We start from the raw sequence: 14,346 nt of genomic DNA, 5'->3' as shown, positions 1-14,346 counted from the left end.
TACACAAGGGATCCTCAATAAGATTTTTGACATATTTCTCATGAAAAACTTTGGAGGCCAGAAGGCAGTGGGCCAACATATTCAAAGAGTTCAAGGAAAAATATTGTGAACCAGAACCTTATAGCTGGCAAACCTATCCGTCAAAAGTGAGGGGGAAATCAAGATATTCTCCAACAAACAAAAGCTGAAGGAATTTGTAATCTGTAGACTTGACCTACAAGAAAGTCTCCAGGGAGTCCTGCAATATGAAATGAAACATTAGACAGTAACTTGGAGCACAACACACGGGCAATTACAAAATCTAGCATTATTGTAACAATGGTTTGTAACTGCATATTTAGTTATCAACATGATTTGAGAGACTAACGTATTTAAAGGAGAAAAAAACCCATCTATTAGTCTAAAAGCTAGTACTGTTCTAACTTTGGTTTGTAACTCCAAATTTTGTTTTTGACATCATTTGAGAGACTAATGAACTTAGTTTATGGCTTTTTCAGTGGTCATATATGGATGTGGGAGTTGGACTATAAAGAAAGCTGAGCACCGAAGAATTGATGCTTTTGAACTGTGGTGTTGGAGAAGACTCTTGAGAGTCCCTTGGACTGCAAGGAGATCCAACCAGTCCATCCTAAAGGAGATCAGTCCTGGGTGTTCATTGGAAGGACTGATGTTGAAGCTCAAACTCCAATACTTTGGCCACCTGATGCAAAGAACTGATTGACTTGAAAAGACCTTGATGCTGGGAAAGATTGAGGGCAGGAGGAAAAGGGGACGGCAGAGGATGAGATGGTTGGATGGTATCACCGACTCAATGGACATGGGTTTGGGTGAACTCCGGGAGTTGGTGATGGACAGGGAGGCCTGGCGTGCTGCAGTTCATGGAGTCACAAAGAGTCCGACATGACTGAGTGACTGAACTGAACTGAATGAACTTAAAAGAACTATCAATTTATGTTTGGGGGCACAATTCTATAATTCTGTGGCATCAGAACACAAAAGGGGTGGGGATGGCTCTATAAAGGAGCAGACTTTTTGTATCTTATTGAAATTAAGCTGTAATAAATTCAAATTAGAATGTTATAAGTTTAAGATGTTAAATGTAGTTCCCATGATAATCACAAATCCCATGATAATCACAAAGGAATATAAACAAAGAAAAATGAGAAAGGGATGCAAATGTTTTTCTACAAAAAATCAAGTAAACAAAAAAGAAGACAGTAACACAGGAACTGAGGGATAAAAAAGCTATGGGGGCATATAGTAAACAAATAGTACAATGATAAAAGTGAGTCCTTCCTTACCAGGAATTGGGCTTCCCTCATAGCTCAGTTGGTAAAGAATCGGCCTGCAATGCAGGAGACCTGGGTTCGATCCCTGGGTTGGGAAGATCCCCTGGAGAAGGGAAAGGCTACCCACTCCAGTATTCTGGCCTGGAGATCTCCATGGACTATATAGTAAATGGAGTCACAAAGAGTCGGACATGACTGAGTGACTTTCACTTTCACCAGGAATTACTTTAAATGTAAATGGATTAAGTTCTTTAATAAAAAAACAGATTGGCAGAATGGATAGAAAACACATTATTCAATAAATGTTACCTACAAAAGATTCATTTAGATGCAAGGACACAAATAGATTGAAAGTGAAGGATGGAAAAAGATATTCCAAGGAAATAGTAACCAAAAGAGAGCAAAGGTAGCTATCCTAATATCAGACAAAATAGACTTTTAGTCAAAAAAGGTTACAGGTAACTAGGGGTTTTAGCAGAGTTTCAGTTCAGTTCAGTCGCTCAGTCCTGTACAATTCTTTGCGACCCCATGGACTGCAACATGCCAGGCCACCCTGTCCATCACCAACTGCTGGAGCTTGCTCAAACTTATGTCCATCAAGTCTGTGATGCCATCCAACTATCTCATCCTCTATTGTCCCCTTTCTTCCTGCCTTCAATCTTTCCCAGCATCTAGGTCTTTTCCAATGAGTCAGTTCTTCGCATCAGGTGGCTAAAGTATTGGAGCTTCAGCTTCAGCCTCAGTCCTTCCAATGAATATTCAGGACTGATTTCCTTTAGGATGGACTGGTTGGATCTCCTTGCAGTCCAAGGGACTCTCAAGAGTCTTCTCCAACACCACAGAGGTAGGGTATATGAAAAAGCAGGCCAGAGAGTACAGAGTTTTAAATGGTAGGCAAGGAGGTCCAACCAGTCCATCCTAAAGGAGATCAGTCCTGGGTGTTCATTGGAAGGGCTGATGTTGAAGCTGAAACTCCAATACTTTGGCCATCTGATGCAAAGAGCTGACTCATTGGAAAAGACTGATGCTGGGAAAGATTGAGGGCAGGAGGAAAAGGGGACAACGGAGGATGAGATGGTTGGATGTCATCACCGACTCAATGGACATAAGTTTGGGTAAACTCTGGGAGTTGGTGATGGACAGGGAGGCCTGGCGTGGTGCGGTCCATGGGGTCACAAAGAGTCGGACACGACTAAGCAACTGAACTGAACTGAGGTATTCTTTCTGCAGTATGCAGTCACTAAGGTCATCCACCAGGGAGGGGCTTTAATCTCAGACCTGAGTGTGAAGAATGAAATGGGAAGAGCACCGACAAAGTGAATTTGGTTGAGATATTTCAGTTTACTCAGAGAACAATACACCTTTTCCCATAAATGTCCTGATATAAAATATTCCTAATAGGGCCTGCCTCTGAAGATATGTCTCAGAGTTAGACATGATTTTTGAAAGTATATGATGAAAGGCTAAAGTTTGCCTAAGTTCCAGAACCTATTGGTCCAAAATAAAAGAAAAAACAAATTTATAGATTTTGACCAAGTTGCTTTGAATCTAATTGGTTTTTAAGAGAACCAGCATAGTTTGGCTGTGTGACAATATAATAATCATAAAACTAATACAACACTATAAATCAACCATACCTCCATTTACAAAAAGAATTAAAAACAAATAAAGTGAAAAAGTCACTTAGTCGTGTCTGACTCTTTGAGACCCCATGGACTATACAGTCCATGGAATTCTCCAGGCCAGAATACTGGAGTGGGTAGCCTTTCCCTTCTCCAGGGGATCTTCCCAACCCAGAAATTGAAACCAGGTCTCCCACATTGCAAGCAGATTCTTTACCAGCTGAGCCACAAGGAAAGCAAAAACAGATAAACAACAAAAAATTATAGTAACCACTGAATGAGCGCTTGCTATGAGCCAGGTACCATAAGTCTTTCCTCTTTCAATACTCACAGCAACCCAATGACAAAGATTCGCTTATTATCCTCATTTCATAGATAAGGAAACCAAGTCTAAGATCGGCCTGAGTCGATACACAGCATCGCTTGGATTACATCACATCTTTACCCACTGCAGTTCATGTACCTAAGCACTTGTGCTTGGCAGGAGCATACAGCACTACCCCCAAGGATGATGACGTGACAAAAAAGAACTGCTTGACTTCTCTATGTTTGATTTGTTCAGCAATAAGTGTAAATAATAACTGCCTCTTTATCAGGCAGAGTAATGGGAGATAAGACTGGTTTTCCCTCTTGGTTTGATTGCAAAGAAGGCAGCTAGGCCATGTCAGTTCATAGCTGTGAATGGAAATTAGAGGCCACTTACAGAGTGTGGTTTATGTTGGTGGCCCAACTGAAGTTGCCTCATCTATACAATGGGTATAATAATAATAGTACCTACCTCCTAGGGTGTTGCTAAGGATCTAGTGTACTAATATATGTCATAGATTTAGGACAGTGCTTGACAAATAGCACTCACTATCTAAATATTAGCCATTGTTGGTATTAAAAATAGAAACTTGGCTACCAGGGATCCCTGTGGCCATAAATATAAGTAACCACCAAGCAGAGATAGGGGAGAAGTCCCCTCTCACCCTGGCTTTTTCTCAGTAGGCATTTAGTCAGGATGATTGGCTAGCTATAATCTTGGCCAATGGTAAGCAGAGCTCAAAGAATATGACAAGGATGGAGAAATAAGGTTATCAGAAAATAATAATAGCTCCTAATCTTTACCATTTCTATAATCAAGCATCACATTAAGAGTATCCCAACTTGGGGAAACGGAGAAGGCAATGGCACCCCACTCCAGTACTCTTGCTTGGAAAATCCCATGGGTGGAGCAGCCTGGTAGGCTGCAGGCAATGGGGTCGCTAGGCGTTGGACACGACTGAGTGACTTTCACTTTTCACTTTCATGCATTGGAGAAGGAAATGGCAACCCACTCCAGTGTTCTTGCCTGGAGAATCCCAGGGACAGGGAAGCCTGGTGGGCTGCCGTCTATGGGGTCGCACAGAGTCGGGCACGACTGAAGCGACTTAGCAGCAGCAGCAGCAACTTGGGGAAAAAAAAAAAAGAGTATCCCAACTTGGTCTTGCCTAATCCTCACAGTTCAGTTAGGGTAGGTTTTAGTAACTTTTCCTTGTCAATTTCTACTTCTACCTCTGTGAAAAGACAATAGGAAATGATGGGAGAGGTGGGGGGTGGGGGGTGGGGTGGGGTTCCTGCAGGGTTCCTGGCTGCACTGCTTTTCTACACTCCCAGGCAGTAAGTGCCTTTTCCAAGGACATCAATGCAAGCCTGAATAAGAAAAATAATTTCTTCCTCCTAAGCCATGGCACATCAGCTGTAGAAAAATACCAGTATGGGAAGCAGTCTTCGGAAGAGCCTCAATGAGCTCATACTGTCTAGACACATTACCCCCCAACTTGCCCTTCAAGGTCTACTTCAGTTTGATAAAGCTGTAAATTCAACACTGGCACAAAAGGTCAGAGTCAAGTTTCAGGCCTATGTATGTTTGGCTACCTTCCCTGAGGAGTTACTGAGATTTCAAACATCTGAGACATTATCTGCAGGACTGAAGGGCTCTCTAAATACACAGAGATTGTGCAATAATGTGTAGACTTTTGAATGAATGATGTTGAATTCAGAGAGGTGACAGAATTTATTAAATTGGATAAAGTGAAAATTGTAGCCTGTAATGGTAAAAACACTGGCTCCAGTACTACAGAATGAATAGGGAGAAATGGCTTTTTAATGACATCCTGTTACCATTCATGGCTTTTTGAAGAAAAGCATAGAAAACATTTTAAAAAATGTATCCTAGCATTGAGGAAATGACTATACTGTGCCGTACTATCAGATAATTCCAGTAGAAAGAAGCTTATCACTCTGTACCCTCTTATATTACCTTTATTATATAGCACGAAGAAGTAGAATTTTTGTTAAAATGACAAATCAAACATTGTTGCCTTCCTAAGACCATTCTTTAATAAATTCATTTTAAAACTCAAAAAAAAAAAAAAAAAGAAGTGATGAGGATTCCTGCCTGGGCAATATGACACATCATAATTACATCACAGGTTTGTGGAAATAGATTATAGGCCCCCCAAATACTTTGAGTTCACTCCTTTAAAATTAGATTTTAAACCCTAGGCCACAAGAATCAATGGTACTCTGAGAAACTCTGAGTGAAGCCTGTTGACACAAGTGCATTTGAAAGTTCAAACACCAACAGATTTGTACTCTCTGTTTAGAAAGAAAGGAGGGAGGAGGAAAAATATCTACCTCCCAGTTTTTATAAAGTTTAGGTTAAATTTATACTTATTTTTTTGCTGTTGCTATTTTTTAATTGCTTTATTAACTTCACATTTTTCCATGCAAATGGTGAAACTCTACTGTTGACAGAAACTTAATCTCCAATTATAAGCTGGTAACACAGAACCCACCTGACACTTAGAAATTACATAAGGTTCACAGCCAATGTATCAGTAAAGGTGTATCAGGAAAATGCAAGGAAAAAGAGGACAATAGTGGGAATCACATTATTAATCTCATGGAACATGGCAGGAGTCAAGGCATAAGGCAAAATTCCTCATGGTGGTCAGGGTGATTAGAGAGCTTCCCCATAAGAATACGCAGACAATTCCTCAGCTGCAGCTGCCTTAGTTTTCTCATCTCTGCTATGAATATTTCCATATCATCTCTATCTCCATCATCACTGGGTATGGTCTGTTGGAAATTAGGGGCAAGATGGCAAGCCTGTCCTCCTCTATTATTTCCTGCTGGCTGGTGGCCCTAGCCCCTGCCCAAAGGAGAGTCTTCCTCTCCAGTCTGCATGGGCTGTTCCATTCCTTTGTTTTCCTGGGCCTGTCCTCATTGTCTCCTGCTCCTCTGATTCTCACCACAAGTGCGCTGCCACACCACTTAATCCTGCAGACCTGATCCTCTGCCCCTGGCCTGATGCCAGCCCACCGTGCACAGAGCAGTAGGGAGTTGGTACCCAGGTAGGAGTCTGTGCTTATTTTTTATATTTATTTCTATCTTGGAGAGCTAAGATAAATTAATTGAAATTTCTAACACTTGTTACTGGAAATGCCAATGAATTTTCTGTAAGAGTCAGAGGTCTGTTTTCATAATTATCTTTACGGGTTGTTTTCACCTTACAACTATATTTTTGTTATAGAAAACTAAATGTGTTACAATGTAGGTCCTCTCCAAAGTTGTAAAGTCGGTCATAGGAAGATGGATTTGCCCACTAACCCTATGATAACTAACCAGCTGAGCATAACTGCATATTATAAGGCATGCAAACAAAATATCAAAACTGGGAAGTTTCTTCTTATATTAAAAAAAACCCCAAAGCGAAACCCAAAGTCCCCAAGCGACATATGAGGCCCCACAGGGTCTAGGGCCCTGCCGCGTCTTCGCCCTTATCTCCCTGTTGCCCTGGCCCAGCTGTCCTGGCCTCCCTGCCGGTGCTTTAACACATCAGACACGGTCCTGCCTTTGTACCTTTGGACTTGCTGTTCTATTGGCTTAGAAAAGCCTCTCCCCCAAATTAAGGGTCTGATTTGCTCCCTTACTTCACTCAAGTTTGTTGTCACTTCTTACTTCATTCAAATTTATTATCACTTATCACTCCTTCAGGGTGACCTTCAAATTATCTCATCTAAAATTGACCCACCCACCCCATGCTCACATCTATCATCTTCTATTCTTCGGTTTGCCTTTTCTTCCCCATAACACAAATCACCATCTGATACTTTTTTATATACCTGTGGATTGTTGACTGCTGGTTTTCCCTACCAGAATGTAAGCTCCATGAAAGCAAATCTTGGTTTTGCTTACTGCTGTATCCCCAGCACTAGAACAATGCCCGGTGCCCAGCAGGTACTCAGTAAATGAATGAAGTGAAACCAATCAAAAGATCTGGGTTCCATGACAGGAAAGAGCTTGCTCTGGGAACTCTGCACCAGGTAGTTTAGGAGCTGCAGATCATAGAGCCAGACATGACCTTGAAATCCCTGGGGATTCACAGAAACCTTGGGGTGAGTACCAGACTTTATGAAAGGAGGGGAAGGGGAAATATGGAGTAACTCTAATGGACATCTGTCTCATACATACATCGTCTTATTTCATCTTAGTATCACAACAGATGAGGAAACTGAAGATCAGAAAGGTGAGGTGACTTACCCAAAGATTTTCAGCTAAGTAGCAGGGCTGGAATCTGAAATCAGCTCTATCTGACTCTAGAAACCATGTCCTTTCCAAGACACCACACAAATGAGGAGAAAGTTTGGAAGAGTACTTGTTCAGTTAAGTAACTGTTGAAGGAATGAAAAAACGCTTCATAGAGAAAGTGATTGTTCATTTGGTCTTTTTTGAGATCAAACAAACTTATGGAGAGACCAAAAGCAGACCAAGAGAAAGAAGAAGCTTGGACAGAACGTTTTAAGATCAGGCAGTGAGGTGAGGGGCTGTCCAGGGAACACTGGGTATCTCAGCGTAGCTGGGTCTTAAAGTGTTGAAGGAGCATTTGGGAAGATCAGGTCTCCAAAGACCTGAATGTGAAAGATCTTGACAGCTTGGTTATGGAATTTGAGCTTTACCACAAGACAATAGGGAGCATTAAGCTGTAATGTGGTCAGACACTGCTCTAGGAAGTCACTCTGGGGTGCTGGGGACAGGGTTGAAAAAGCATCTTTTGTAATAGTCCCTGTGAAGGGTTATTGCCAAAGATATCAATTCTCTCAATCCATGAGAAGTTGAGGTTAAAACCAGCCCCCACCTACATATTCACACAATAGCCACTAGTTGGCAGCAATGTTCCAAGAAATCAGTGAGCCAGCCCCTGCAAATAGCAGCTTCCTCAGCCAACTCCTTGGGCTGTCCTGGGTGGAACACAGTTAAGTGGGGGATCAGTCTTTGTGGAGGGAACCCCAAAGGTACATAGGGGAAGGAGTATGTGGAGGTCAGAGGACAGAGTGATCAATGCCTGAAGGATGGTTGCGGTGGGGCGGGGGTAGGGGGTGGGGGCTGGAGGCAGTGGAGAGAGAGGAGGCGACATCTGAGAGCTAGAAACACTGCAAACGGCCTTGAGTTCCCAGGCTAAGAAAGCTGAATGTTACCCTGAGGGAAATGGGAGCCCAGGAAGGGTTTTAAGTAGAAGAGAAACATGCCGAGATTTGCCTTTTAGAAAGATCACAAAGATTGCTATGTGGAGAATGAAGGGAAAGAGACAGAAAGTAAAGAGAGCAGTGAGGAGGTGCCGCAGTGACCTCTGTAGAGAAAAGTGGTCTGAACCAGGGCCAGCAATGGCAGTGGACAGAACAGGTCAGCTTTGTAAGAGACTTACATAAAAACCATAGAATGAGAAAGAGGGCATCAAAATGTAGTTTTCACAGAAAAGAATGAATATTCTCTCCCTATTATTAAGAACACATTATGAATTGTTGGATTTTCTCCCTAAAACTGCTTTGGGAGAACTCAGATCGTGGAACGTCTAAATTCACTCAGCAATCCTGATCAGTCTGTGGTGGGAACTGGCAACAAAGGAATGATTTAGCAGTTGCCTCCCCAGTCTGGGGGAATAAGTCAACTCCTGTACAGCGTGGAGGGGGCTTTGCTAAAAGAAATACAGGACGCTGTGGGGTCCAGTGGGGGAACCTGATACAGGGATCCAGGGAGAATAGACTTTTGAGCCTGAGATATCAGATAAAGGTTCTCACAAAACTGTAAGCTAAGCACTGGAAAAGAAGGCAGTTTGGGAGGAGCCCCGTTACCTATTTACCCCTTTTCGTCACAAGGCGTCACCTCTTGTGCTATAAGGTATCCCAGGTGAGCTACATTCCTCAGGATGCCAGCGCTAACCCAGCCACGGTCGCCAGCTCTTAGAGCAAACGCACCTCCCTGAATACATAGGACCATAGAGTCCCTAACATGGTCCTGGACCACCGCCCGGAGCAGCCAGGCTGTGATTGGAGGGAGCCTGGGGCCCTACCCTCACCAGCCCAACATTGCTGTTCTGATTGGTGAAGACACTGCGTAGCCCCGCCCTCCCCGCGTAGACAATGGAGGCTAACCACGTGGGTGCGCGAGTGCCCAGCCGGCCCTGAAGCACCAGTGTTAGGGGTCTATGGGGAAGATGAAAGATCACCCTGGCACCAAATCTTCTACACTCGCGATGGATTGCGGCCTCTAGAGAACAGGCGTCAAGGGACCGGAAACTGTGCCTCCTTAAGAATTGTGGACCCAGGCTGGGGCGGGCCGGGACTCCAGGCGCCTGCGTGCACCTCGCAGTTTGGGAAATGGTGGCATCCAGCACGTTGGTGCAAGCCTTGTGAAGGGCAGGAACCCGGGAGTGGATTCATGGACCTTTTCAAACCAAGGTCTGGAGCCCTGGGCTGTGGCGGGGCTAGAGTGTTTCCGGGCTCTGCCCTATTTCGGCGCCATCTGCTTTGCATCCCTAAGTTGTGGCCGCTTGTGCCTCTTCGGCCCTAACCCCACCCCTAGTCCGTTTCCTTCCATCCAGTGGGACAGCCATTGTCACTATAGGTTTTTAAGAGCCCTGAGTGCACACCTGGCAGCAGGGGTCTCTGACTCTGCACTAACCCTCGTAGGCCCCCTGCGAACTAACTCCTTTCAACAGAAGACTTTTGAGGACATGAGTATGTGATAAGTCCTCCTTCATGGCACCTGGCCCCTGCCCTTCATCGGTTCACCACCCTGCCCCCCTGCTCAGACAAAGCACACCCCTTCTCTGAACTTCCCTCTTTGTGAGATGATGCCTAACTCTTCAGATTCTTTATACCTAATGATAATACAGATAGGCACTGCCAACTAGTATGCACTTTCTTTCCCTTCTTGCCCTCTCCTTACAACCCCTCTTCATGCCAAGCAGATTTTACAGTTTCACCTGTGTGCAGTTATGAAAGCTTCCACAGCTATAGCCGCCCCCCCCCCAACCCCACCCCCCCCCCCACAAGATTTTGTCAGATGAACCTCTAGGGACAAATATCTTTGGTGCTTCTATTTCATCAACTGGAGACCCAGAAGAATCAAATTGACTTCTTTCTGTGAAATTGAGGCTAGTGGAAGAAATAGGAACTTGTGATAAAGATATAGTGCCACAGGAGAGAAACAAAGTGTTCTTGAAATTCAGGGATTGGGAGAGGGCATGAGAAATCATTCCAGAGTGTGCAGTAGCCTATAAGCTGTATCATACAGGGCATTCTGAATTAAATAGATGGAAAAAGGCAGCTTAACAGCTCACTTGGCCCATGCAGTGAACATAGTTCATTGAAGGGGATGGGAGTTTGAGGGGAGGACTGAGGTATAGAGTAGGGGGTGTGCAGTATAATTTTTTTTTGGCCACACCATGTGCCTAGCAGGATCTTAGTTCCCCTGACCGAGGACTGAACCTGGGCCCCAACAGTGAAAGCATCAGGGAATTCCTGCAGTATAACTTAAAAGCAGGGGTTTTAGCATATTTGCTGTGAAACTTCAGGCACGTTAACCTCTTTGAGCCTGTCAAACGTACAGAGATAGTACCTACCTCACTTTCAAGATAATGCATATCAAGGCCTGAGCATCAAGGTTAGCACATAGCTGTCATTCTTTTGAATACCAGCTATCATTTGTGAAGAAAAATGGGAATGCCGCAAATGCCACAATTGTTAGGTAATCTCTAGGTAATAGAGATCAAACAGATTTTTAAGCAGTAGAGGTGTTGACCAATGGTGCTTGGAAATAACTGGATCTTGGAGTCAGAAAGTCTGAAGCTGTTCTAAGAGTGGCTTCTCTCCCATTCCCATCCAAATCTGCCTACCCTCAATCCACACGCATTTCAAAACCACGTTTCTAAAAACCAGCCATTTATATCTGCTTAGGTAAGTTACAGAGGGAGTAAGGTGGTATATTTACAAGTTGGTTTGTCCAGATATACTATAACTTAGTGTCTGTATTTAATATTGACAACCAAAAAATATATATAAATATCTTCCAACTATACACAGCAGGGCAGGAGTGTCCAGGTCTTCTTGAATAGTGAGTTCTCGGTTTCCCATGGCCCTCCTCCTCTCATGGTGATCATCTGGCCCTCAGTGCAAAGGAGACTAGCACCTGGCAGCCCAGTATGGCCCTTCCCCTCTCCTCCCTGCACTCCAGTGCTCCCAACTGGTCTCAGGCAAGGAAAGGTTAATTTGAGTGGTTGGATAGGAAGAGACGGGAATAGGCAAAACCTAATGGAGCCTGACCCCTAGGTTTGGGAGACCCAGGCCCATAGAAGGGGTGGCCATAGCCACCTCTTGGGGTAGAAGACTCATAGTTTGCAGTTCGATTAGTGTGTCCTTAGGTCATAGGTCCGGCCCTACAGATTAGCTTGGCAAAGAAGGCAAGTGTCTAGGCAGGGCTTGGTCCCCACCCTCAGGCACTGAGCCATTTAGGGTGAAGCCAGGGATGTGGGTGAAGGAGACTCTGGCTGATAAAAAAATAATAACAAAATCAGTAATAAAAAATTATAAAACCTGTTGCTTGTCTGAATAGATCTGAGCAACAGTCTTTTGTTAAAATCCTGGAGCCGTTAGTGTCCTGAATATTCTTCTGGACATCACTGCTGGCTGAAGGAAAGAGGCCCCAGGCCCGGCTCTGCTGAGATCTATCAGTTTGAGAGTCTCATCCAGCTGCCTGTGCTCTGAGAGATCCTTGGGCCACTGGGAGCAGACCGGGCTGGTGGTGTGGGACACCTCACACTTGGGAGTCAGCTCCCAGGGGGTGGAACAGCTCCTCAGGTGTCTTGTCACTTTGACTTGCTCCTCCCTGCCGGAAGCCAGAAGCAATCTCATCGAAGGTCCGGCCTTTTGTCTCGGGAACTTTGAAGTAGGTGAAGATGAAGAACAGAACCAGGAGCACGGTGAAGATGATGAAGACGTAGGGTCCGCACAGTTGCTGAAAGACACATAGAAACACTTGGTTGGAGACCTGCCCCTACATCCTACCCTTAGGATGGACAGTCACTTTACCTTTGGGTCCTTGATCTGAGAAAGGGAACACCCACCTACAACCCAGGAGCACTACAACCCAGGACTCTGCTGCACCTGGCATGTGATAGAAGCAGATTCTGATGGCAGAACAGAATAGACAATTCAAAGCTAAGGGAAGAACCCTGGAGTGGAGGTCAGGGTTCTGAGCCCATAACCTGGCCTTCTGAGCCTGTTTCCTTCCCAGTGTGATTCCAGTAAGGACAGCAGGGACAGCATTTTGCACAGCACTATGGGGTCCTGTGTGCAGGAGAGAAACGCTGAGGCGTGGGGACTCTGGGGCTCTCACCTCCACATACTGGAAGCACATGCCCACAATGAAATTCGAAGTCCAGTTGGAGAAGCCAGCGACGGCAATGGCAGCAGGGCGAGGGCCCTGGCTGAAGAGTTCAGCCACGATGAACCATGGGATGGGGCCTGGGCCCACTTCAAAAAAGGCCACAAAGCCAAAGATGGCCACAATGCTCAGGTAGGACATCCAGGGCAGCCGCTCCTGAGGAGGATGAGAGGGGAGGAAAGTTAGGCTGGGCTGTGCTGGGTCCTCAGAGGAAACCAACTCCAGGGGCAGCCCAGGGCAGGCAGGAGGCCTCGGGCTGGCCCTGGATTTGCCGTGTGACTTAGGCACCCAGGGCCAGCTCTCAGTGTTCTCATCTGAACAAAACAGCTGAAGCCCCGCATGGTGGTTGTTGGCTTGCATCTGCCTCCAGGAACGTCACGTAGCTGCACACAGGAGGTGCTAAGAAGAGGGCCCTGTGGTCCCCTGGCTCTGGCTGTGGAGTAGTCTGCTTATGGCTGGAAGATGTGGAAGAACATTCCTGGGGGTGGCTGTCAGAGGCTTGTAAGGTACCCAGCTCAGGACCAGCATTGGGCAGGCATGAAGTTCCACAGAGAGCCATTCTCGAGGAGACCACAGTAGAAGAGTTATATGGTTTTGTTCCAGATCCCAGATCCCCTGCTTATCACCTGTGGCATGCTGGGCCTCTCAGTCATCAACGTACTCTCTAAGCCTTGGTGCAGCTGTAAAATGAGTGTCCTGGTGTTTTCCTTGCCCAAACACTGGATAAGTGAGTGGTGTGTGAAGTGCCTGGGATAAGGTTATCATAGAGGTTATAGTCACAGGCTTGGGGCCAGCAGGCCTGAGGTTGATTCCTGGCTTTATCTGCTGCATTACTGACCTCACTGGGAAAGGGGGTAGGGGGACGTTTCCTCACTGGAGAAGTGGAAATATTGACTGAACTACTCCTGTGCATTCTGAGGACTAAGTGAGATAAGGCATGTTTCCACGCCTCTGTGGTAAGGAGACCATTGCTTTCTAGGGCTGTTTACAAGAAGAATTGAGGCTGTGGAGGAAGACTTTGCAGAGCAGCTCCAGGGGCGAGGGAACTGGTGGGGCTGGAGGTGTGGTGGTGAGAAAGCATCAGGCAGGGAGGAGCTGGTTCAAGACCAGGTAAGAGTGGAAAGAGACAGCCCAAGGAAGCCGAAGGTCCGGCCCAAGCCCGGGGCTGTGGGTGGGGCAGAACGAGGGGGAGGGCAGCCCCACCTGGGGTCCGGATGCCATTGGCCAGCTTGGGGCTGAGATGAGCACCTTGGGATGCCCACGTGAGCTCCCCCTTTCCCCCTCCTCTCTCCCTCCCCCCCTGCCGCCCCCACCCCCACCCCCAGAGCATGGCAACTCACCAGCAGCGCCAGCGCGATGGTCATGAGCACTGCACAGCCTGCCATGCCGGCCAGGCCTATGAGGTGCAGGGTCCGCCGGCCGGCTCGTTCCACCACAAATAGCTGTGGGCAGAGAGTGTGTCAGTGCCTGATACCCCTCTGAACACACCTCTTCCTCCAGGCGGGTCCCCCCAAGTGCTGGGAAAGCCACAGGACACTGCAGAGATGGAGTGGCAGATGGATCACCTCTTCCCTGGGGCAGGGTTTGGGGACTACATAGGATCCCAAGGGGTGAGAGCTGCCTGCGAGAGCCAGATAGCTGAGCATTCTGGCTGTGGCCTTGGGCCAGCCGTTGCACTTCTCTGA

At 46.1% G+C, this 14,346-nt stretch overlaps 1 protein-coding gene and 1 pseudogene across 2 annotated transcripts in view; both read right to left on the bottom strand.

Moving 5' to 3' along the window:
- Positions 1-4,920: 4,920 nt before the first annotated feature.
- Positions 4,921-11,039, bottom strand: LOC132344928 (protein BEX3-like; annotated as a pseudogene). Its single transcript, XR_009494009.1, has one exon. The product of XR_009494009.1 is annotated as a protein BEX3-like (transcript).
- A 107-nt stretch (positions 11,040-11,146) lies between these two features.
- The window catches only part of SLC2A1 (solute carrier family 2 member 1), a 28,201-nt gene continuing 25,001 nt past the window's right edge, over positions 11,147-14,346 (bottom strand). Inside the window, 3 exon segments of the mRNA NM_174602.2 lie at positions 11,147-12,232; positions 12,614-12,817; positions 14,002-14,103. Coding sequence (NP_777027.1) covers positions 12,032-12,232; positions 12,614-12,817; positions 14,002-14,103 — 507 coding nt within the window. The 3' untranslated portion in view covers positions 11,147-12,031.

This window comes from Bos taurus, chromosome 3 (genome assembly GCF_002263795.3).
Source record: "Bos taurus isolate L1 Dominette 01449 registration number 42190680 breed Hereford chromosome 3, ARS-UCD2.0, whole genome shotgun sequence".
Lineage (NCBI taxonomy): Eukaryota > Metazoa > Chordata > Mammalia > Artiodactyla > Bovidae > Bos > Bos taurus.
Note: the sequence above shows the minus strand (reverse complement) of the source record. Positions and strands in the feature narration are given on the sequence as shown.